The sequence below is a fragment of the Rhinatrema bivittatum genome, chromosome 4 (assembly GCF_901001135.1).
Source record: "Rhinatrema bivittatum chromosome 4, aRhiBiv1.1, whole genome shotgun sequence".
In the NCBI taxonomy this organism is placed as follows: Eukaryota; Metazoa; Chordata; class Amphibia; order Gymnophiona; family Rhinatrematidae; genus Rhinatrema; species Rhinatrema bivittatum.
This window is the reverse complement of record NC_042618.1, coordinates 323,304,340-323,329,689: the sequence shown is the minus strand read 5'-3', so window position 1 is coordinate 323,329,689 and position 25,350 is coordinate 323,304,340. Positions and strand designations below refer to the sequence as shown.

The following is a 25,350-nucleotide window of genomic DNA, read 5'->3' as shown; positions in this document are numbered from 1 at the left end:
AAACCATCCCTCCTCCTGCTTATTCAGAACAATCTCAGGGCACCTGGATATCAAATGTTCCCAGGTATGCAGAACAAACATTTTTTTGTATCCTTATTATTTTTCAATACTGGGTCTTTGTCTCTGCTATTTTGAAATCTCTAACAATACACTTATAGAGATATCTGAGAGTAAAGGAACAACCCATAGAAAAAAATTTAGGTCTTAAAGTGTTTCCTCCTTTCCTGCATATTTTGTGCAAAATCTGGAAAAATATGAATTGTTTGTCCAAGAAAAAAAGAGGAGAGAGTTCTAAACATTCTCATTATTTTGCTAACATCTTGCTCAGAAATAAAAGAAACTAACAGTGGATCACTCTATTATCTCAAGTCCTGAACTTTCTAGAAATTTAGATAAATTATCAGCAATACTGAAAGAAACTGACTGAGAATATTGAGTGTTAAATCCACGATTACAGAGAGGAAAAAACTTTATTAATTAAGGGAATCTTCAGAATCAAACTGAAAAACAGCAGCAAAATATTTTCTAAGAGTGATAAATAGAGTTTCTCCATTCACTGTAGGAAAATTAAGGAAGGGAGTGGAGAGTGGAGTGCCTCAGGGATCTGTATTGGGACCCTTACTTTTCAATATATTTATAAATGATCTGGAAAGAAATATGACGAGTGAGATAATCAAATTTGCAGATGACACAAAATTGTTCAGAGTAGTTAAATCACAAGCAGATTGTGATAAATTGCAGGAAGACCTTGTGAGACTGGAAAATTGGGCATCCAAATGGCAGATGAAATTTAATGTGGATAAGTGCAAGGTGATGCATATAGGGAAAAATAACCCATGCTATAATTACACAATGTTGGGTTCCATATTAGGTGCTACAACCCAAGAAAGAGATCTAGGCGTCATAGTGGATAACACATTGAAATCGTCAGTTCAGTGTGCTGCGGCAGTCAAAAAAGCAAACAGAATGTTGGGAATTATTAGAAAGGGAATGGAGAATAAAACGGAAAATGTCACAATGTCTCTGTATCGCTCCATGGTGAGACCGCACCTTGAATACTGTGTACAGTTCTGGTCGCCGCATCTCAAAAAAGATATAATTGCGATGGAGAAGGTACAGAGAAGGGCTACCAATATGATAAGGGGAATGGAACAGCTCCCCTATGAGGGAACACTAAAGAGGTTAGGACTTTTCAGCTTGGAGAAGAGACGGCTGAGGGGGGATATGATAGAGATGTTTAAAATCATGAGAGGTCTAGAATGGGTAGATGTGAATCGGTTATTTACTCTTTTGGATAGTAGAAAGACTAGGGGGCACTCCATGAAGTTAGCATGGGGCACATTTAAAACTAATCGGAGAAAGTTCTTTTTTACTCAACGCACAATTAAACTCTGGAATTTGTTGCCAGAGGATGTGGTTAGTGCAGTTAGTATAGCTGTGTTTAAAAAAGGATTGGATAAGTTCTTGGAGGAGAAGTCCATTACCTGCTATTAAGTTCACTTAGGGCTAGATTTTTAAAAAAAGCGCGTTCGCGTACTTTTGTTTGCGCACTAGGCGCAAACAAAAGTACGCTGGATTTTATAAGATACGCGCGTAGCCACGCGTATCTTCTAAAATCCTGGATCGGCGCGTGCAAGGCTGCCGATTTTGGGCAGCCGGCGCACGCCGAGCTGCGCAGCCTGTCACCGTTCCCTCCGAGGCCGCTCCGAAATCGGAGCGGCCTCGGAGGGAACTTTCTTTTGCCCTCCCTTCACCTTCCCCTCCCTTCCCCTACCTAACCCACCCCCCCGGCCCTATCTAAACCCCCCCCTACCTTTATCCATGGATTTACGCCACCCGAAGGGAGACGTAAATCCACGCGCGCCAGCGGCCTGCTGGCGCACCGAGACCCGACCTGGGGGCGGTTCCGGAGGGCGCGGCCACGCCCCCGGAACGCCCCGGGCCGAAACCACGCCCCCAGGCCTGCCCCCGAAACGCCGCGTCCCGCCCCCGACACGCCGCATCGTTCGTCCCCGCCCCCGACATGCCCCCGACACGCCCCCTTCCCAAAACCCCGGGACCTACGCGCATCCCGGGGCTCTGCGCGCGCCGGCAGCCTATGAAAAATAGGCGCGCCGGCGCGCAAGGCCCTGCTTGCGTAAATCCGGGCGGATTTACGCGAGCAGGGCTTTGAAAATCCGCCCGTTAGAGAATAGCCACTGCCATTAGCAATGGTAACATGGAATAGACTTAGGGGTATATTTTCAAAAAAAGCGCGCGCGCGTACTTTTATTCGCGTACCACGCGCGAACAAAGGTACGCTGGATTTTATAAGATACGCGCATAGCCGTGCGCATCTTATAAAATCTGGGGTCGGCGCACGCAAGGGGGTGCACATTTGTGCAAACTGCGTGCTCCGAGCCCGGCGCGTGCTGCCTGTTCCCTCCAAGGCCGCTCCGAAATCGGAGCGGCCTAAGAGGGAACTTTCCTTCCGCCTCCCCTCACCTTCCCCTCCCTTTCCCTACCTAACCTACCCCCCCGGCCCTATCTAAACCCCCCCTACCTTTGTCGGCAGATTTACGTCTACCCGAGGCAGATGCAAATCTGCGCGCGCCAGCGGGCTGCTGGCACGCCATCAACCGACCCAGGGGCTGGTCCGGAGGCCTCGGCCATGCCCCCGGGCCGGCGCCAAGCCACTGGACCCGCCCCTCCCACCCCTTTTACGAAGCCCTGGGACCTTCGCGCATCCTGGGGCTATGCGTGCGCCGGCGGCCTATGCAAAATAGGCGCGCTGGTGCGCGAGTGCCCTGCGCTCGTAAATCTGATCAGATTTACGCGCACAGGGCTTTTAAAATCCGTCCCTTAGTTTTTGGGTACTTGCCAGGTTCTTATGGCCTGGATTGGCCACTGTTGGAAACAAGATGCTGGGCTTGATGGACCCTTGGTCTGACCCAGTATGGCATTTTCTTATGTTCTTATGTTCTTAAGGAATCTAAGATTTAAATATCTGGCATGATTTTCCGGGAACTCCACACATTGAGATAGAATCTTTACTAACAGATGTATTAAAAGCTTGCATATCTTTAGTAGTAGATTCCCTATTAAATATCTTTTCCTGGATGACAAAAATTTGGGAGTCATAGTTTATATTCATAGATTCAAACTTATTACAACGAAGGTCAGTCTTTATTGATAGAGTCAGAGAGCTACCAAAGCCCACTAGTAGATCCCAGATAGCTTTCAACATTACATTATAACTGTTGGCCTGATGGTCAAGAGAGAGAAGTCACTGTGGGAATCTTGTTGAGTCGATCTCACACTACCCATCAACATAGACTCAGTCAATGGCAGGAGCTCTCTCCGATCCATAATCGGTGAGGAAGACAAATGGGCAACAAAGCTCTCTCCTGGGATTCCCCGAGCAGTGACAAGGGTAGCGACTGCTTGAACACCAAGCCTCCAACAGCCCCCTCCAGGGGAGGCACCGGCAGGATGTCCTCACTCAGTTCCTCCAATGGCAATGAAATGGCAAGTCTTTCTGCAGGCGGCAGTTGAAGATTATTGGGGCTGAGCATGACCTCTACAGGTGAGTCAGGTGCTCCCTCACCTGACATTGCAACTAAGTCTCCAGTCCCCGTATGTGCAGACATGCAGGGCATGTAAGATGGGATGAGCTGCTGCATGTGAAGAGGGGCATGAGGGGAAAAATCCAAATCTTCCCTTTTCACTTTTAAGGCACAGTAAGGGTAATCGAGTAAGGATATCATAGAGCAGCTAACACGCCCTGCTTCATGCTGCCATCTTGCCTCCCATAGAAAGACATCTGCTTATGTTATTTTGTTGTATTATATGTGTTATTTATTTCTTGATATTTTAGACTGCAAATTGCTTTGGTTAGATCTGCATTTGGGAAAAGTGGTTTATAAAATTTTAAATTGAAAATTAAATTAAAATATAACGAATGCAAATAGATACTGCCCCTCCTGCCTTCTCTCTTTCATTCTTTTCTTTATTTCATTCTCATCTATAGTTTGTTGGACTGTCTTTTGTCTGTGGGGCTGCCTGCCAACCGGCTCAGTTGTATTTTTTCTCTAGACAGGTTAATCCAGTCCTGGTTTTACTCCTTTGCATGCATGGAATTGTAATTTCGACTTCTCTAGTTAAAATACAGGACCACAAATCTCTACATGCCATGAGACAAAACTAGGAGTGGATCAGGATCTCCTCTAGTCAACAACTGTTTCTATCAGTCTCTCTCATTTCCTCTTATCTATATCCCATTTTCTTTTTTTGCTCAGATTCATTCTTGTCTTCCTCCATCCCTTTCTCTCCAGCCTTCCCTTTTCTGAGTCTTTCACCTTTCATTGCTTTCCAAGTAGGCTAAAATCTTGTGAGCTCTCTAAAGTTTATTTTATTGGGAGCAATTTCAGACACACTTTCACAACTTATAGGATGCCTAGGGACCTTTGTTTTCAATTTTTATTTATTTATTTATTTATTTATTTATTTATTTAAGGTTTTTCTATACCGATATTCGTTGTTGGACATCATATCGGTTTATTTTATTTTGCCTGGAAATGTCAATGTTAGAAAAAAGAAATCAGTGGAGGAGTGACTTTTCCACTGATTTTTATCCTGAGTGTTCCATCAATATCAACTCCTCCACTGACATCTTTTGTTAGAACATTAAAAGTCCCTGACAAAATAAAATAAAAAATTAAAACGCAGATCCCTAACGATATCTAAGAAAGGCATTTTATGAAGTCTGAGGACATTTACACATTCTTTGTTGTGTTGTTCTGTTTCAGAGAGAAATTTGCTGCAGCATTTCTTTTTTTTTATGGTGGGGGGAATGGCCCATGATGGGGGATCTGATGCCGGAGCAGAAATGAAAAATCTAAAAAGCGGGTCCAAGGAACAGCTGACGAGCCAGAATGGAGAAACGGAAGAAGAGAGCATCCTGGAGAAGTACATTCAGCCTTGCTTGGGCGAGCTGCTGGGCACAACACTTTTCATCGCTGTGGCCTGTCTCTCTGGCCTCAAGAACTTGGAAGGCGGCAGTACTGTGGCACCGGCATTAGCTAGCGGGCTGGCCTTGGGAGCTCTGATAGTTATGCTGGGGAAAATAAGGTAAAGATATACCAAAAGCAGATTCTTTGTCATGCAAAATATCTGTTGGTCAGAAAAATCTTTCCCCAGAGGATCTGATGCAAAAATGTTTTCACATTAGCATTTCAAAGTCTAACTAAAACTTTCCAGGAAAAGGAAAAGCCCATTGGTATAATATTCAAGAGAAAGTCAGAGGGCAAACTCTCACAAGAAATAATGCTAAATCAATCATTCTGAGTTTGTGGCAAAAAGGGAGTTTTCTCATAATAATCTGCAATACACTTTTGGTGCAAACAGTTTTAAACGACAATCTCTAGGAAATAAGGCAAGGGCCTGATATTCACAGCATAAAACCAGCGACTGGCATTTATTTGCTTTGCGGGTGCCTATAATAAAAATTATTGTGAAGCAGCTTATTTTTGCTTTCTATTCTCTATTTTTTGGCTCATGACACCTCAGCAGAAATGTGTTTACAGCAGATAGTCAGGCTTAATTAAAAGGCCGTGGAGCTTAGGGAAGGCGAGACTATTAATTTATTAGGGCACTTGATTCCATGAATTCTTGTGTAAAGCTTGCTATTGCAATTTTATATTATCTAGTGGTGGAGGATTTAGGTTAATCTGTCAAGTGTAGTGATATATTGCATTTTAGTCTGTCTCGAGCAGAGAACATGTGATTAACGCAGTGGTTTGGGATCAAGTTGTACAAAAACTGCAATGCAAAATGCAATACAATTGCCATTGGTTTACATTCGTTGGTAAAGCAATCCATTAAATTAGCAGCACTAGCCAAATAACAGGTAAAAATGTAAAGGTTTATTCAGTTAGCAGTTGAAACAAAATCATTAAGCTCTCCCTGTTTTGATAGTCCAGAGCAAAGGCAGTGTTGTTCATGACCTGGCTTCATCTCACGGGCTTCTGCTCCTCAGGCCTGCAGGGGGTGGGAATGTATAAAGTCAGCAGGGAGATGGTGGGGGGGGAGGGATATGAAAGGGAAAGGGGAAAGGAAACACAGCTATTTCATGGCCTCGACACCCTCAGGTGGAACTGAATGAAAACCTTGGGGCTGATGCAATAAATGAGCACAGAACACGGACGCTCAGTGTTGAGCGCCCGCTGTCCTAACACGTGCCCAGGCACCTCTCCTGGGTGTGCGATGCGATATTTAAATGAGGGGTTCGTGCTGCCAAGGAGGCGCTAAGGACAATTGCGTGCCCCTAGCGCTTCCTTGGCAGCGGGCGCCCAGGAGAGGCCTGCTGGCAGCTGGTTAAGAAAACAGACGCTCAATTTTACGAGTGTCTGTTTTCCTAACCAGTGCACAGCCACAGGGTAGGAAAATGGACGCTGGATAATTGACCGCTGGCAAGTTTTGGTTTTTAACCTTTTAAACTTTTTGGTTCCTCTGACTTAATATCGTCATGATATTGTCGGAAGATGCGCAGAAAAGCAGTATTTTCTGCTTTTCTGTACAACTTTTTGGGCTGCTCAGAAATTAACACCTGCTGTAGGCGTAAAATATGTTTTGGTTGAGTGCACATTTTTTCTTTTTAGATCCGGATGAATAACTAATAGCCTCATCAACATGCGTTTGCATGTGATGAGTGATAATAGTTTCGCCGTAGATTGGACGCGCTAATCCCCTTATAGCATAAGGGGCTGTGGACACGCATCCAAACCGCTCGTCCAACCACGGGTTAAACAGTGTACTCATTTGCATCAGCCCCTTTGTAAGGAACTGTGGCTCTCTACCAAGCACTATCACTGTGATGACTGCACTAGAAGGGAGAAAGGTGGGAAGTAACCAGAAGGCCCACAGCACCTCAGTTTTGGTCTACCCCTTGTGATAAATAAGTAGAACTGAGCCAGATTCCAAAGAAATCTAGAAATTCAGGTGTAGAGAGAGGTGAGCCAGGCCCCCATCATTCCACCTCTTCATATGTGAAAAGGTATTTGCCGCAATCCATCTCTTAAGATGAGCAGGACAATAAGCCCGTAGATGAAATGAGCAAACCAGGACTCGGTCAGACTTTCTCAAGAGCTGTTTGCAGGGTAGCATGAAGTTCAGACTCCTGAAGTTATTTTCATGGACCTCCTGAATGCGATTACCACTAGAAAAGAGTGAGATAGCGCCATGGCAGAGGAACATCACAATTAACCTTGACTCGTTAGAGGGGCACTCAGGGGTGGGCAATTCCGGTCCTCGAGGGCTGCAAACCAGTCGGGTTTTCAGGATATCCTTAATGAATATGCATGAGAGAGACCTGCATACACACTGCTTCAGTTGTATGCAAATCTATTTCATGCATATTCATTAGGGGTATGCTGAAAACCCGACTGGTTTGCAGCCCTCGAGGACCGGACTTGCCCACCCCTGCTTCTAGTTTAATAAAAATTAGGGGAAGCCAAAAATCTTTTGAAGTGCTATGTTCACCTATTATCCAGATTCAGTGAGCATGTTAGAATGAGAATCAGGTTGGTTTCTTCTCTGCTTAAGGTTTCTCTACCCCAAAAATACATCATTTTTAAAATAGCTTCCTATAGGGAAACTAGCTTTTTGAGATCATCATGTCTATCCTCACTAATAAGCTTTGAACTGTGCACCCAATTTCCTTCAAATTTCTGCCACAGACAGTAGAACCCCCTGTGACCCCCTGCTCAACTTTTCACATGTTCGACACTCCCAATACTTAAGGGTGGATTTTAAGACCTGTGCGCAGGAGCGCATGCATGCATGTTTTCTGGCTTGTGCACATGGACACTGCAATTTTATAACATATGCACGTATATTTGCGCATGGCATAAAACCGGGTATACGCACATACGTGTGCGCACAATTTTACATTGAAGTGCGCATCTGCATGCAAATGCCGCCTCAGTCACATAAGTGGGGGAGAATTTTAGTAGATACACACGTCAACGCAATTACCTGTTTCCCCAGTTTGTTCCCAGTTCACTCCAGTAAAGGAGAGGACTTCCTAAACCCCCTAGCTAACTTGCCTCCCTTTTATCCAATTAGCCCCAACCCTTAAAACCCAGCTGACTAGCCTAGTTTTTTTTGTTTCATGACCTACATGCCTTATGTAGCAGAAGTAAAGTTAAGTGAATACATGCTGGAGTGGTTTCATTCATAGTTCCTGGAATGTCCATGCCAACTGCCAAGCCCATACCACGCCCATGCCTCACCCGTTTTATGGAAAAAAAATGTACTCGCATACCGGGAGATACATATGTACCTGGGCACCTCTTAAAATCTGTGTGGCACAAGCTGGGCCAATATTCACACATAGGGCTTCTAATATTCACCAGTTACAATCTTTTTTTTTTCCTAAAGAGAAACAGACCAGTTCAGTCCAGTTGAAATCTCAGGGAGATCAGAGCACATTGTGATGCCATCCAGTATTTTGAAAACTGCCATATCATTGGTTGACATCAATCATTGTTTAAAGCTGCTTTGCCACTGATTAGTGTCTGTGGTCACCAGCTGACTCCATTTCTTGCCTAGTGTCCTAGAAAGAAAATCATCTCTAATATTTATTTAGTACACCAAAATTCCCATAACTAATGTTGTCAGTACCAGGTGCAAATTTATGTACCAAAGAAGGAATTGAGTCGTCATGAAATGTTCACATACCTCTTTGCTCATGTGATTTTTTTCCCTTTGCAGCGGTGCCCATTTTAACCCAGCTATTACCTTGGCGGTATTTGCATCAGGAGGCCTTTCTCCTCTCTTCCTCCTCCCGTACTGGTTCTGCCAGCTGTGTGGAGGAATGCTGGGAGCTTTCTTGGCCAAGGTATGTGTCATGCAAGAAACATGTTAATAAAGCTCACTCTGGTCTGTCTAAGGATGTAGTCCATCTCAACAAAATTATTTTTGTACTGATAATTTGGATATTGAATGCCAGATAAAAGACTTAGCCATTCCATTTATATATCTATATATCTATATATCTATCTATCTATATATATATATATATACCTCCACTGTTATTTAATATTTATCTCTATTTTTGTATTATTTTGTAAATTTATACCCTGGGGCTTTGGATACATTTGCTATACAAATGATCACATTTTGCTTTTGATATCAGAGCCTGATGATATCCATGCATTTATGTCCCATGCCATGGTGTCCCTGCTGCTGTCTTGTGTTCTTTGCTTGTTAAACGGTGACACCTACTGTCCAAAACACATTACTGCAGCCCCTGTGGTCGTGCACCGGTCGCTGAGCGCTGAAGGGTACAGAGGAATTTTAGTCTTGGATAAAATGGGATCCTTGAAAAGGCAACAAATCTCTGAGGAAGGCACCGGTAAATAAGGTATCATGAGAAACTGACCAAATGATTCTCCAAGGAGATAGCAGAAGTGGTAAGAGAAAAGAGGTTAGCATTAAAAAATAAACAAACAACATACTCAACCCCACAGCTTGAGAAGGACCGGCAGAATAATCAAGGAAAGCAAAGGGAAGCAGGGAGGGCGGTTAGAAGAGCAAAGGCCAAAACCAAGGAGAAAATTGCCCATTCGATAAGAGATAAAGCCTCGTCTAGATATAGAAGGGAGAGAGAAGAACTCAAATCTTATAACAATCTGTGCGTTAAGTATGCACTGAAATCCAGAGAACAGCTGCTTAACACACAGATCAAAGTTTTCTTTTTTAACCCCCAATGCAGCAAGGTAATGCATCGGGAGTTTTAAAAAAAAGGGTGCAGAGCGCAAAATGTGCATTCAGCACAGGCTGAATGCATGTTTTAAACCTGTGCGCAGTTAGGGCCAGATTTTAAAACGCCTACGTGCGCCGGGCCCATTTTCAAAGGCCCGGCTATGAGTGTAAAGAATGCAGCAAGGTAATGCATCGGGAGTTTTAAAAAAAAGGGTGCAGAGCGCAAAATGTGCATTCAGCACAGGCTGAATGCATGTTTTAAACCTATGTGCAGTTAGGGCCAGAGTTTAAAACGCCTACGTGCGCCGGGCCCATTTTCAAAGGCCCGGCTATGAGTGTAAAGCCCCGGGACGCGTGTAAGTCCCGGGGCTTCGGGAAAGGGGCAGGGAGGGGGCAGGGCAGGGCGGGGCTAGAGGCCATTTGCTGCTGTGTCGGAGGATCGCGTGCCGGCAGGGTGCTGGCGCGCGCAACCTGCGCCTGCCCCGAGGCAGGTGCAGGAGGTACAACAAAATGTTTGGGGGGGGGGGGGGCTAGGTTAGGGCTAGGGGGAGGAAGGTTAGGGGAAGGGGTAGGAAGGTTAGAATAGGGTAGGGTAGGGAAGTTCCAGGCCGCTCTTAAATTGGAGATGCCTGGGAGGGAACTGGGGAAGGCCGCGGGCATCGGCGCGCGCAAGTTGCACAAATGTGCACCCCCTTGCGTGCGCCGACCCCCAATTTTATTATAGCGCGCGCACATGGACGCGCATGCTCACGTCTGAAAATCCGCCCTTTAGAGCAGAAGGGGCATGGGCGGGAGAAAGCTTTGGCTGGGAGGGGAGGAGAGAAAGGCAGAACTCGGTGGTCGCGGCAGCCCCCTGAGAGAATGAAAGAAAATAAATCACAATGGTGCCAGAGACGTTTGGCACTGTAGAAGGGCTGGTGCTGGGAAGGCTGCTGCAAGGCATTTGGGGGGGAAAAGACCCGAAAAACCCTAAAACATAGCAACGGGAAGTTGCTGTGTGCTCCTGAGGCTTCTCCCCCTCCCTCTCTCCACTTCTGATGCACCCTCTGGAAACATCTCTGACCAGGAGTAAAGTTTCCAGCACCCCTCTCAGCACTGGGAGCCTGGGAGACAATCCTTAATGCCCTCATTAGTGTGGAATTTCCATCGTGCCGATACAGTAAAAGTCGCGGGAGAGTGGGCGAACACTCTCCTGTGCGCGCGATTCAGTATTCAAATTAGGGCGGGCGGTAAAAAGAGGCGCTAGGGACACTAGCGCGTCCCTAGCGCCTCTTTTTGGACAGGAGCGGCGGCTGTCAGCGGGTTTGACAGCCAGCGCTCAATTTTGCTGACGTCGGTTCTCAAACCCGCTGACAGCCACGGGTTCGGAAACCATACGCCGGCAAAATTGAGCATCCGGTTTTCAAGCCACGGGCCGACTTCACATTTTTTTTTTTACTTTTTGTAACTTTTGGGACCTCCGACTTAATATCGCCATGATATTAAGTCGGAGGGTGCACAGAAAAGCAATTTTTACCTCTTTTCTGTGCACTTTCCTGGTGCCAGCAGAAATTAACGCCTACCTTTGGGTAGGCGCTAATTTTTGAAAGTAAAATGTACAGCTTGGCTGCACATTTTGCTTTCTGAATCGCGCAGGAATAACTAATAGGGCCATCAACATGCATTTGCATGTTGCGGGCGTTATTAGGTTTGGAGGGGGGGGGGGGGGGGTTGGACGCGCGTTTTCGACCCCTTACTGAATAAGGGGTAATGCTAACACGTTGAAAACGTGCGTCCAATCGCGGGTTAACAGTGTGCTCCACCAGAGCACACTGTATTGTATTGGCCTGCATGTGAGGGCACTAAGCTCACTGCACATTTTCCAACACATATTGGGGCTATAAGGGGATTAGCGTGTCCATAACGCGCGTCTAGTGCCCTCATTAGTGTGGAATTTCCATCGGGCCGATACAGTAAAAGTCGCGGGAGAGCGGGTGAACGCATGAGGGCGAAACTAATAGCGCTCATCACATGCAAATGTATGTCGATGAGGCTATTAGTTAGTCACCCCAATGCAAATTTTTTACACCAAGAAATTAGGAGTTAATTTCTGAGCACCCCAAAAAGTTGTACAGAAAAGTAGAAAATACTGCATATCGGCACATTCGCCGACTTAATATTAAGTTTGAGGAATGAAAAGTTTAAAAAATGTAAAAAAAAAAAAGAGCGCTGGCGGTCAGGTTAGGGAAATGGACGTTCAGTTAACCAGCGTCCGTTTCCCTAACCCACGGTTGTGTGCCGGTTAGGACACCGATAAATTCAGCGCACAGCTCCTCCTTGGCAACATGACCCCTAATTTATATATTGCATGGCGCCCCCAGGAGAGGTCCCTGGGTGCGTGTTAGGAAAGGGGGCACTGAACACCTCAGCGCCCTATTTTGGCACATTTTGTTTGCATCGGCTCCATTTTCTGCTTGCAAAACTCCTTGCTGTATCGGCAGTTAAGTCTTGAGTACAGAAAATGCACATTCAAGAGCAGGTAAAACTGAGCTCAGCTGAGCACACCTTTCTGCATTGGTTTATCCAATTGTAAGCCCTCTAGGGACAGGGAAATACCTGTATTGTAATACACTTTAAAGTGCCTGAAAGATGGAATATAAAATCAAATAAATAAATAATAGTAAAGCGAGAGAGAGAGAGAGAGAGAGAGAGAGGGACAATTGGAAGGTGTGAATACAATGAAAAGAATTATGAAAAGCAAAAATGCTGAAAATGCTAAGTCCTGACTGACCTAGGGCAGGCTCTCTGTCTTAGAAAAATAGACCTTTTACCAAGAAATTATAATATGGCTATACTATGTCATTAGCAAGCGTGAGAAGGCAAAGACTGAGCTGGATGGGGTGGGAGTTGGTGGGGTGGGGTGGAAGTATCGAATGACTGTTTTGTCTGTTGGCATTAAACACAGGATTATAGTGTCACTGCCTGGAGAGGGGCTTCTCCTATCCAGGAAACCCCACAGAAAGCACAAATCTGGAGCTGAAGGCAAAATAAAGGGTGCATTGAATGGGGAATGTTGAGACTCCAACAAAAAGCAGAATCCAGGGGCTGAGAGCTTGAACATATCTACCTCTCTGCTTCTGACCTGGTTATCCACAGCCTTATCTGCAGGGATGTAGTCTGGACACTGATTAATCTGGATTGGACTTGGTAAACATGGAGTTATCAGTAGTGAGAAAAACCTGTTACATGTTGAGTTGCTTCTTTAACGGAGCATTACTCAATATCAGGCTTTTCTTTATAGGCCCTTATCGCTGGAATGACTTGTTTAAGGTGAGTGGGTTGTCTGATTTGCTGGCTTTTCACAAAGCTATCAAGTCAGTCTTGTTTAAGGCTGTGTTTATGTAACCTCTGTGATGGCTGAACCTGGATATTAGTTCCAGAGGCCATATCTCCAATTTCTAATGTTAGATGGAACAGTGTTATGCCAAGAGATGTAATTCCAGGGTTTTCTGCTTGGGGGTGGGGGAGTTTCATTTTAAGGACCTTCACATTGCTATTGGGTTTTTCCCCATACTGAAATCCTTGCACACAGCATAGATTATAGCAATATAGATGAGCATTACAGTCATTTGTCAATGAAATAAATGAGAGTTTGGGTGGTTTCCAACATTTCTTTTTACCGATAAGGTAAAAAGTGATGATTTAGTCTTTACAGTTGTTTGATTCACTTTCAGATTGTACAAATGTTTCCAAATAAATGTGTTGCTTCTTACAGTCTTGTTTAAAGCTTACTATGATAAAGCCGATTGATTTCTTCCCTCCCATTGGTTGCAGGGCAAGCTGATGGCTTTCCTCCCACTGCAGGTGTCGAATCAAAGATGGAATTTATATTACACACAGGCCGAATCAGTACAGTGCGTCAGTTCTCCGGTGGAGCACACTGTTAGCCCGCGATTGGCCGCACGTTTTCGACGCGCTATTTTTACCCCTTATACAGTAAGAGGTAATAGCGCATCGAAAACGCGCGGCCAACCCCCCCCCCAAAACTAATAGCGCCCGCAACATGCAAATACATGTTGATAGGCCCTATTAGTTATTCCCGCGCGATACAGAAAGTAAAATGTGCAGCCAAGCCGCACATTTTAATTTCTGCCGGCACTGCATGTACACTGGTGTACTGCATGTACACTGGTGTACAGAAAAGCAGAAAAAACAGCTTTTCTGTACACCCTCTGACTTAATATCATAGCGATATTAAGTTGAAGGCCCCAAAATTAAAAAAAAATTTAAAATTTAAAAAAAAAAATCGGCCCATGGCCCGCGGGTCAATTTAGCAAGCGTCCGTTTTCCGAACCCGTGGCTGTCAGCGGGTTTGAGAACCGACGCCGGTAAAATTGAGCGTCAGCTGTCAAACCCTCTGACAGCCGCCGCTTCTGTCAAAAGAAGGCGCTAGGAACACGCTAGTGTCCCTAGCGCCTCCTTTTACCGCGGGCCCTCATTTAAATACTTGATTGTGCGCCCAGAAGTGTGGCCTGGGTGCGCATTGGGAGAGCGGGCCGGCCTGACAGTCATTTATCTCTTACTTCCTCTTCGTTGTCTCCTCTTACTCCTAATTGACACAAATTCTTCTTCTCTCTTTTCAGTATCAGGATGATATCTTTTGCTCCTCTCCTCCAAATCTCTTGTAGATATTCTTGTGCCATGGATGGCTCCAAACTCCTCTCCTCTTGTCCCTTTCTCCTTCTTCCTCTCAGGGATGGCTGGAAGTCATCCTCCCCTTGGATCTTGATGATCACAGATTCCTCTTGCATGAAGGGAACCTCTCCCATTTGATTGTAGAGCAAACTTAAATTAGCTTAACTGAGCTTCAAGTTAACTGGGTAACTTAAATAAATCAACTGAAGACTATATAATGGATTGAGAGGGTGGAAAGAAACTCTCATCCAAATAAAAGACTATGAATACAACAACTGAATTAATAGAAAAGTCAGAGGACATTTAAGGCATTCTACCTCCTCAACAGAAAACAGGAAATGCACAAGATAAAATGGTTGTCTGGCTAGAAAAAAATATGATTTCTGCTACAGAATCTAGGAGCATTATAGGAAGGATAAGAGGTAGTGGTAGTCCTCTCTTCCTTTTAACATTTTCCTGTTACAAATGCTTTTTATACATTAATGACTGAGTGAAAAGAAAGACAATAATGGAAAATTGCTTAGAATGACAGAAAGCAGTTCCACATTCTTAGAGACTCTCTCAGGCAGGTGTAGCAGAGATATGAACACACAAAGCAGGCAGCCCAATACTGACCATACTAATGCAGTGCACCATTTCTTATATGAAAGTACTCATCCACTACTACTTATCATTTTTAAAGTGCTACAGACACGCACAGCTCTGTATAAGAAGTTTATTGTATTTTTAAAAACTATTTTATTAAGGCACATGAATAGAACAAGCAGTTACAACAGGATATGCAACAATACAATATACTCACTGTGCAAATACAGAATTAAAATTAAAATTGCTAGGCAGTGTCACACCATCTGGCACAATATGCAAGAAGATATACATAAGATATGCCATACTGGATCATACCAAGAGTCGATTAAGCCCAGAATCCTATCCCCAACAGTGGCCAATCAAAGTCACAAGTATCTGGCAAGTACCCAAACATTAAATAAATCTCAAGCTACTATTGCTTATTAATTAATAGCAGTTTATGGATTTTTCCTCTAGGAACTTATCCAAACCTTTTTTAAACCCAGTTACACTAACTGCTGTAACCACATCCTCTGGCAATGAATTCCAGAGCTTAACCATATAGGCTGAGTGAAAAAGAATTTTCTTAGATTTGTTTTAAATGAGCTACTTGCTAACTTCATAGAGTGACCCCTAAGTCTTCTAGTATCTCAGAGAGTAAATAACTGATTTACATTAACTTGTTCAAGTCCTTTCATGATTTTGTAGACCTCCATCATATCCCTCTTCAGTCATCTCTTCTCCAAATTGAACAGCCTTAACTTCCTTAGCCTTTTATCATAGGACAGCCATTCCATGCCCCTTATCATTTTGGTCGCCCTTCTCTGCACTTTCTCCAGTGCAACTATGGGCCAGATTTTTTAACCTACGCGCGGGCGTAGATTTGTGCATGCAACCCGGTGCACACAAATGTACGCCAATATTTGTGCACGCTCAGCCCTAGGGGAGCCCTGATGGCTTTCCCCATTCCCTCCGGCCCCCAACACCTTCCCCTCCCTTCCACTATCTAACCCACCCCCAGCCCTACCTAAATTCCCCCCCCACCTTTATTATTTAAATTATGCCTGCCTTTGGGCAGGCGTAGGTTGCATGCACCGGCCAAGTGCCGGCGCGTGATCCCCCAGCCTAGCGGGCCTTTGGAGGCCTATGACCACGCCCACACCCCAGACCGCCCCCGCCCCCTTTTTCAAGCCCCGGGACATACGCGCGTCCCGGGGCTTGCGCGCGTCGCTGAGCCTATGCAAAATAGGCTTGGCGTACGCAGGAGGGGTTCAAAAGGGTTACGCGCGTATATTACGCGCGTAACCCTTTTAAAATCTGCCTCTATATCTTTTTTGAGAAGCGGTGACCAGAATTGCATACAGTATTCAAGATGCAGTCTCACCATGGAGCGATACAGAGGTATTATGACATCAGTCTTTTTATTTGCCATTCCCTTCTTAATAATTCCTAACATTCTGTTTGCTTTTTGGATCACCACAGCACACTGAGCCGATGATTTAAATGTATTATCCACTATGACTAAAAAAATATTTTCCTTAACAAGTAAGGGTTCCAAATTAAATTATTCCTGTCAATCTCCTTCCTTGGAGATTAAGTACCATATGTTTTTCTGTTATGGCTATTTCAGTTCATGTTTTTGCCAGTAAACCACCTGTTTTCCAGAAAAAGTGACTATGAACTATGCAGCGTGCAACAGCTGAGAAATAAGCTTATCCACAGTGGTGGTGATATTGACCACATTCCACTTTCCAAGCTTTCTTGTAGTGATTTTTTGAGTTGCAAACTCTGCTCTTCTTCGCTCCCCCCCCCCCCCCCAAAAAAAAATAAATTCTTTGACACATTCACCACATGTGAATATCAGAGCCGTGATTACCACAGTCTCTCTGTCACGTAGAACAAGTAGTATTACCAAACCGAATGGAAAATCAAGGGAATCTATAAATGTAGTGAATTAATTTAGTTCTTGCCTTTTATAACTTATAGAAACTCTGGGAACAATAATCAAACTGCTTGTATTAGTGCTAACTCCACAGGTACTTGTGAAACCACAGGTTTTGCATCAATAATCAAAGGAAAACCATCTGGCTAGTTTTGATTATTGCTGTGGGAAAAAGTACCTATATAGATTTTTTTTGTTTGAACTCTTTATTCAGACACAGAAAAATCCTATATTTTTTAAAACATGCATTAAACTAACTGTACACAAATAGATGTACAAAGCAAGAACCCCCATTTCATCATTACAACATATATGAAAATAGATACATTGGCAAATTGAACAGAATCAGCGAAACATACTTCTTATCAGTGCACATTCGTTCATGTCATTCCCAATAAGGTCTCCAGATTACCTGCAGAGATTTGCACCTTGTTGGTACTTGTTCTGGGCAAAATAATATGCATAATATTTGATAATGCAAAACTGCATGAGCTGTCCCTCTTTTGACCTCACTCTGTCCCTGGGAACACCGCGGCAGCATGAGGATAAAAGTGAACATAAGAATATTAGAAAATGTCATACTGGGTCAGACCAAGGATCCATCAAGCCCAGCATCCTGTTTCCAACAGTGGCCAATCCAGGCCATAAGTACCTGGCAAGTACCCAAGTGTGTGGAACATCGCGCATGCTTTTACCCACATAGAGAGAATGGGCAATCTCAAAAATCCATTTTACACGAGTAAAAAGCCATTTTATCCACGGACAAGGCTTTGAATATTACCTTATTTATGATCTTCAGAACAAATATGTTACTAGTCCTTTTAAGTTAGATCTTGCTGCAACTCTTTTTTCCATCTCTATAATCAAGTATAGCGGGTCCCCCATTTTGATGCTTTACCCATAGCTAGGGGTCCAGAATCAAGTCCAGATGGGGAGGAAGGACTTATCTTCCAGGGTCCCTGGTCTTGTCAATCACAATCTCTGTTACCACTTCATACTCTAAATCAAATATTTCCAGGAGGTGCCTAAAGGTGAAAAACAAGAGCAGGGAAGCCAAAATTAGCACAACAGGGAGAAATCAGGAAGTACAAAAGGGTCCATCAATCCCCTAGTAAGTCCACACTAGGGTACACTAAAAGAAAACACTGGAGTCTGTAGTTGGTGTTGAAATAAAATACAGTTCTTTAACGTAGCTTAAAGAAGAGGATCCAGGTTAAGATTAAAAAAATAAGAATCAACATACATCTAATAAATAATAAAAAGAAAATGGTTTCTCTGTCCATCTTTCTTCTTTTCACTTCCCTTCCTGCTCTTGTACCTTCACCCTGATTGAAGATATCCTCAGTAGAGGATATCTAGAGTGAAGCTCCAATTCTGGCATGAACTGGGCTGAAGGAAGAAATAATATCTCCAATTAAAAATGCTAAACTGAGTTCCAAAAAGTCAGACACTTCAACTGTAATACAAGCTCTCAAAAATACAAATCCCTTAAGTTATTAACTCATAAGGCTACATCCTTCTCTTTAACCCATCGGTTAACTTGTCAAATGGGCAAAAAGATCCTTGATCTAGTCTTTTGGGATACCTGGGGTATGCCCTTCCCTCAGACACTGGTCAACCAAAATCCAAAAAGTCTTCTAAAATCTCTTCTTCTAAACCTCTTTGCCAAATGTTAGAATTGCCTTCTGTAAGATCCTTGGGGAATCTCCAGCTCTCCAACCACCTTGCTTTTGAGATCCTTGGAAAATCTATAGCTCCTCACTTTTCCTCTATCTCCTTCCCACTCATCCACTGAACCACTGAGCATACTGCAAGGTACTTTATACTCCCAAAAAGCCTATCCCCCCAAAGGTGGGGTTATAGCAATGACAGGAATAAAAAATATCAAAAATCCTCCTACTGCCCCCTAGAGAGCAAAAATCACATAGGGATTATGTTAGTGACTGGCATACACCCGTCACACAAGTTTAACCAGTTTTTAATTAGTATGTAGGGGCACCCCCAGTTATTGTTGTATCCTTTGTGAGCCTGATGGGCATACAGAAGGCTCTGGGTGAGGGAGACCCCAGGAAGTATCTGGTTTTTGGAACATGTTTAAACAGATAAATAACATGTGAAACAAGATGTCCTATCGCTGACCGCCACTCCCTTCCCCCTTTACAAATAAGCACTCTGACACGTATATTGGCTTAACATTTCACAAGGCCGCAGTTTATTAACAATTAACCCGAGCCAACAACTTATTAATACAATCAACCAAAAAAAACCCCCCCAAATAGCCTTCCACTTCCCCCCCCCCCCTGCTCTGATGAGCTCCTCTTCGCTTACCATCGTGTTCCGATGGTAAGGCAACCACTTCCCGCCACCCCCCTAACTCACCCTGCCACGGCACCAGCGAGGGTAAGCATGCGGCCTGAGCATCGGCCCCCCCCTTGCTCGTTAGGCCTTCCCGTGTAGCAGCCCCAAACTACACGGGCATTTTCCCCCCCCCTCCACCATCCCTCCCCAAGAAATACAGATAACTGTCAATTCATGGCTCGGGTTACCCGCCACAAACACTGGCAACTCATGCCTGTGTTCCCCCACTGCGGCACCTTATGAAATTTGTAGCTCCAATCCCTCCTCCAGGGCGTTGTTAAAGAGATCCATGCCCACCTCAGAAAGGTGTACACCATCTCCTAGAAAAAACCCCCCCCCATAACCTTCCAGGACCACTCATGCCGAATCCCAGAATCCCCCTTGTTGTACCAACCATTTTCCCACTTGCCTGTTAACCTTTTTAACGCCGCTGCGCCATATGGCTCCTCGTGATGCTTAGGCGGAGGATGATATCTGACCATCCTATTTTTTGTCCCCGGTAAACATTCAATATTTGAGCCAGGTCCCTTTCTCATAATGGTCACCAAATTACGACACGTCAATTTACCTATATCGTTCCCTCCCAAATGTATGAGCAAAATTCTCGGGGCACCCCCACTTATGCACTTTCTCCTGGAGGACAGATATGAGCTCCCCCCACCGCATACCCCCCTTCCCGAACCATCGCACTCTCCATCTGTCGACCTTCAAGTTCAAATTTTCGCTGTATGCCTCTTGCCGGCCCTTCGCTGAGCGCGATTTGTACATAAGAATGGCCCAACAACCCAGACACATTCTTGCCCATTTTCAACCTTTCCAACATCTGTAAAACAAAATAATCGATTACCCTACTGCTTCCCCCTTTCCCCCCCCCCCACCACTTAATCACGCACATAAGATTGAAAGACCGCTGACTTCCATCTGCCTATTCTCTGTATCCGTTTGCCGACCAACCCAATTCTGCTGCCGAAGTCGCCGCCGCTCCTATACGGAAAGAATGCGTCGTATATGCAGCCACGTCCCACCCCAATCTTTCCACCACCCATCGCAATACTCGCGTGAACTGAAATACCGTTAGCGGCGCCCCATCCTCGTGCACCAAAAAGAAACCCCCCACCCTCGCCCTAACCATACAAAATTCTGCGCACACCGTACTGGACATGCTGCAGCATCCTTCGCCTTCACCAACGAAATCCAACAACCTTTACGAATTGATCCGTTTTCGACTTCCGTATCAACAACCTACCTCGCTTTCGTATACCCATACATCACCCTACCTGCCAAACCGTACCCCCCGCTCTCCCTCTTTGACTTAGCCACCAGCTCACTCACTCGCATAGCACCAAAAAACGCAAACACAAAAGCCCACTTGAAATAGCAAAACCTCGTAACGTGACCGACAAACAACACCCATTCTCCAACCAACTGAAAGCAATTCTTGATAACGAATAGGCTTCCTCCTATCCGTCTATGCTCGTACCCCCGCCGCCATCCCCTCAATAGGCGGCGTACCAAAAAACCCCTCGCCGGGTCCCTTTCCCCTTTTAACTTCTGGAAAAAAGGCAAAACCCGCCAACTGGCACCTTACAGATCCCAACGAATATCCGCCCCTTTTTGCCCACATAATGAACTGTACCACCTCCTTCTCGCTTACTCTCCACCTTCCCACCCCAAACCCCTCAAAAACCGATTCTACCACTCCATAACCAGACACATAAGACTTCCAAGTCGTCGGCGCCACCGATTGCCGAATCAATCCCCAGGTGTTCATCCCTGCCGATCTGCCACAAGTGTTCGGGAAAGACCTCTGCTCGCAGATTCGGCTTGAGGTGCTTCTTTCCGGAATGTATCCCACTTGAAACGAGAAAGAGCATCAGCAATCACATTCCAACTGCCCCAGCACAGCTTTGCTCTTATCGTCACGTTCCAATGCATACATAAAAACACCATTTCCCTAAGCAGTTCAGATACCTCCAAAACACTTTGCCGCTTGCTTATTCACGACTTGGACTACTCCAAGGTTGTCACCACCACCAAACCAATCTTTTTGTTCTGCAACTCCTGCCCCCCAAATATCCAACGCTACTATGATCGGAAACAGCTCCAAAAATGTAATGTTTTTAACTAATCCTAACCGCACCCAACTCTCCGGCCCACGCCTCAGCACAACCACCTACCCCGAAAATACACCCCAAAACCGCCCGATCCTGCCGCATCTGAAAACAGCCTCCAACTCCTCGTTCGATACCTCTTCTTCCTGAATCATACAAACCCCATTGAATGACTTCAAAATCTGTCCCATACCGCCAAATCACTTCTCATAGCCACCGTAACCCGTATTTATAAAATTGATGCCCCGCTTTTACTCCTGCTGTTCGAGCTGACAAACCGTCTAATAAACGCTCCCGACCCATTGGATACTGACTCTGCACGCAAAGTTCAAAGAACCTATAAGCGACTGCAACTGCTTCAAAGTCACTTTCTTTGCATCATGCACCAATCGAATTATTCCTTGCAACTGAACTACCTTCTCCACTGGTAAACGTGAACCATTGCCACCCGAATCTCTTCTTTCCCCAAAAATGTCAGTGTCGTAACGGGCCCTTCAGTTTTATCCTTAGCAATCGGCACTCCCAACTGTTGAGCCACCCGACAAAAAAACCCGTCAACTGTTTCTGACATCCCTGTCCCTCTGGGCCCCACAAACAGAACAATCTTTGTTCTAAGTAGTGCAACAGCTTGTATTGTTATTATACTGTATGGTTGCCCATTGTAAAAACGAGCTGAACGCCTCAAAAAACGCGCAGGATACCGCACAACCCATCGGCAAACAACGATCCACGAAATACCCACCTTCAAATAGAACCCTAAAAGTGGGAAGGACTCAGGATGAATCGGCAAACAACCTGAAAGCGGACTCTATATCTGCCTTAGCTAACAACGCCCCTTTCATGACCTACGCACTAACCGTAAGCATCCTCAAAGGATGCATACTGCACTGTACAAGCCTGCCTCGGAATAAGTCATTCACCGAAGACCCCTCCGGGTGCGCATAGATTCAAAATCAAACGGAACTTCCCAGCTGCTTTCTTCGGAATCACAGCCAACGGAGACAAGTGCATACTGGGAAATGGCCGTTCGCCGAACGCGCCCCGACTATCCTGCCTAATGCTATTTCCGCCCCTAATTTCTCCCTTGCCACGTCTGCTAACTTATAAGCTGATCTCGCATTTTTTGCCCTCCCCCCTGCCCCTGGGCCCTTTGTTAGGAATCCTAAACCCTTCCACGAACCCTTGTCTTAAAAAACCTGGGCCGCCTCTGTATTAGGATAATCTTGCAACGAATCCACCAAAGCTGCCGTCACAATCGGGGATTCCGCCTTTTGGTATAATACATCATTGCTTGCCACCTCTTGCAGAGGCAGGCTTTGCCCTCGGACCACATTTTGTTGCCGGGTGGGCCCCCGCCACACACTGAGCACGCGTGCCGGAACTTACATTCTGGGAACAAAACACGTGAGCTTGTTGTACCTCCAACATACATCCGATCCTCCTCCTGTGGACTGACCACCTTGCACCTGCTGTCTGGGGACTTCTGCACCTCGAAAGGAATCACCCTTGAAGTTACCCCCCTTTAATCCCCCCCACTCCACCTCTCGCTGTGCCCCCTGCCATTTCCACTTTTCATATTTCCCGCCCCTTTATTCGTCATCTGTGTTAACCACAGATGAATGTCCTGGTAGCCCCAAGACATGAACTTGTTCCCCGCCATCTTGTCCCTAAATTTTTTCATCATAGTTGAGCCAAGCCCAACCTTCATAATCCTTAAACGCCCCTAATATGCTGTCCGCATAGGACAGCAACGCCCCCGTATTGTGAAACCTCAAAATGACTAACAAACACTAGCCAAACGAAGGAAACCCCTACCCAATTCAACAATATTCTTTGAAATTCTGGGTCCGGATTTTTTCTGCCTTCCCCTTCTTTCTTTGCTCTCTTCTTCTCTCTTTTGCCCCCCCCTCCTCCCCTCTAGCAATTTAAATATGTCCACAAACTTACGCTTTGCGTATCCTCTTAACTAACCGCGAGGGAACCTCCCTCCACAATTCCGTAAGGACGCCAGGGCCGGGTGCCCCGCATCCTGTCTCGGACCTTCCCCCCAACTACCGAAAACCTACTTTCGACCAGTACTAGTTGAACTAATGGACGACGACGAGGAGCTTGACGAAGAACTCCTAGCCGATCTCTTCCTTTTCTTTTTCTGTATCCTACCACTCAGCTTTATCTGATCATGCCTACCTGCTCCTTCCCGCGAACGCCGCTGTCGGTACCCCTGCCGTTCTCTCTCTCACTCCCTGCTGTTCGTTCCGCTTCATCTGCGAAGATATCCTTCGTGTTATCTCGCTCTGCGCCTCGGGTTCTCTCTCTCTCCATGCTTCCCGCTTGGATGGACCTGGTACTTCCTCTCCGTCAAAACCTGTAACAGACTCAAAGGCCCTCTGCCCCCCATCAGATTCCTTCCTTTCCAACAGCCTGGCACTCCGTCCCACCTGTGCGTTAAATGCCCCAGTCTGACCTTGCCCAAAACCCACATCCTCCATCCCCCTGTGCCCTGCGCATCCGCTTTGCTCCCCACCACCCCATGGTAACCACCCTCCGAAACCCCTACTAGCCTCTCCCACTCTCAGGGACCCTCTGTTATGGTCTCCGGCGGTGGCAAGCCACGACAGGGGGCCAAGCACTCACCGGCGCGGCAGACCGCTCCGCTCTCGGTGACTTCTTCAGCGTCGACGGGCTCGTCCTGCGGCAGTTCCTGCTGCTCAACATGGCCGCGGCGTCGGCCAGTCTCCTGCTCTCTATTGGCTCCACCCCCGCCGAGCTTCCTAGGGCCGCGCGCGCAGCAGTTGCCGATTCTTAAAGGGGCCTTGACAGGAAATGGATAAACACCTTCCTGTGGGCTCCAATGGGGGTTAGACTATTTAAGGCAAGGTCTGGAGCCTCAGACTAACACCACTATGGCAAGGTTCAGGCACCAATCAATGCTGGCCTGATCCAGTCCTGCTGCTGCTGTTGCAATCCCTAAATCTGTGACACTGTAAGTACCCAGCTAGGCCGCCTAGTGATTCCAAAGGCTCTGCTTCTCCCAATTAATTGTACAAGATTTAAGAGTCAGACTACATTAGGATGGAACAGTGCTTCTCAACTCAGTCCTCTGGACACATCGAGGCAGTTGGGTTTTCAGGATATCCACAATGAATATGCATGCGATAGATCTGCATGCACTGCCTCCGTCCTATGCAAATTTATCTCATGCTTATTCATTGTGGGTATCCAAAAAAATCTGACTGGCTGGGTGTGTCCTGAGGAATGGGTTGAGATCCACTGGAATGGGAGATAGAAAAGGATTGGGCTAACATTTTGCCACGACATGGCACACTAAGGGCAACACTCCCTGTGTATATGGAATGAGATGCTGGTCTCAGCCGAGCTCTCAATAGAAAGCTGGCACCAACACTGACATTATCAAAAGCAAGGCGATACGCTGTTGTATTTTGTTTATTTCTGTTTATTTTTGGATTATATATATATGTATGATTGTTAACCGCCTACAGTAGGTGATAGTGTGGTATTATACCAATTACACTGGCAGGGGCTACCAATAAAATATAGAATTCAATAGACGTTACTGACAATAATTCATAGAGTTATACACCAGGACATGGACTGCTGGATGTCAACTATACTGAGAAGAATGTTTAAACCAGTATGTTCCCAATGCTCAAACAAATGTCTGCTGGAAGACCCTTCATTTAAGGAGGTATACTGGACTATTACACTTGACAGAGCATTTTCAGTAGCAGGATCTTTGCTGTGGAATTCTCTGCCAGATTATTTACGCATTATTGGTTCTCATGATACCTTTAAACGTTCACTCAGGACCTACCTATTTAAACAGGCTTATAATCAAGCAGTTTCAATTTAAGATGTAAGAAAAATGGTTTTGTGTTGGTGGTAGGATTACAGAGACATTTACTTGAGGTTCAATGCTTGCAGTTAATGAAGTAA

At 45.4% G+C, this 25,350-nt stretch overlaps 1 protein-coding gene across 1 annotated transcript in view; it reads left to right on the top strand.

Moving 5' to 3' along the window:
- LOC115090801 (aquaporin-8-like) overlaps positions 1-25,350 on the top strand; it is a 43,145-nt gene that overhangs the window by 5,401 nt on the left and 12,394 nt on the right. The window contains exons 2-3 of the mRNA XM_029600313.1: positions 4,788-5,109; positions 8,752-8,878. Coding sequence (XP_029456173.1) covers positions 4,820-5,109; positions 8,752-8,878 — 417 coding nt within the window. The 5' untranslated portion in view covers positions 4,788-4,819. The remainder of the gene's footprint in view (positions 1-4,787; positions 5,110-8,751; positions 8,879-25,350) is intronic.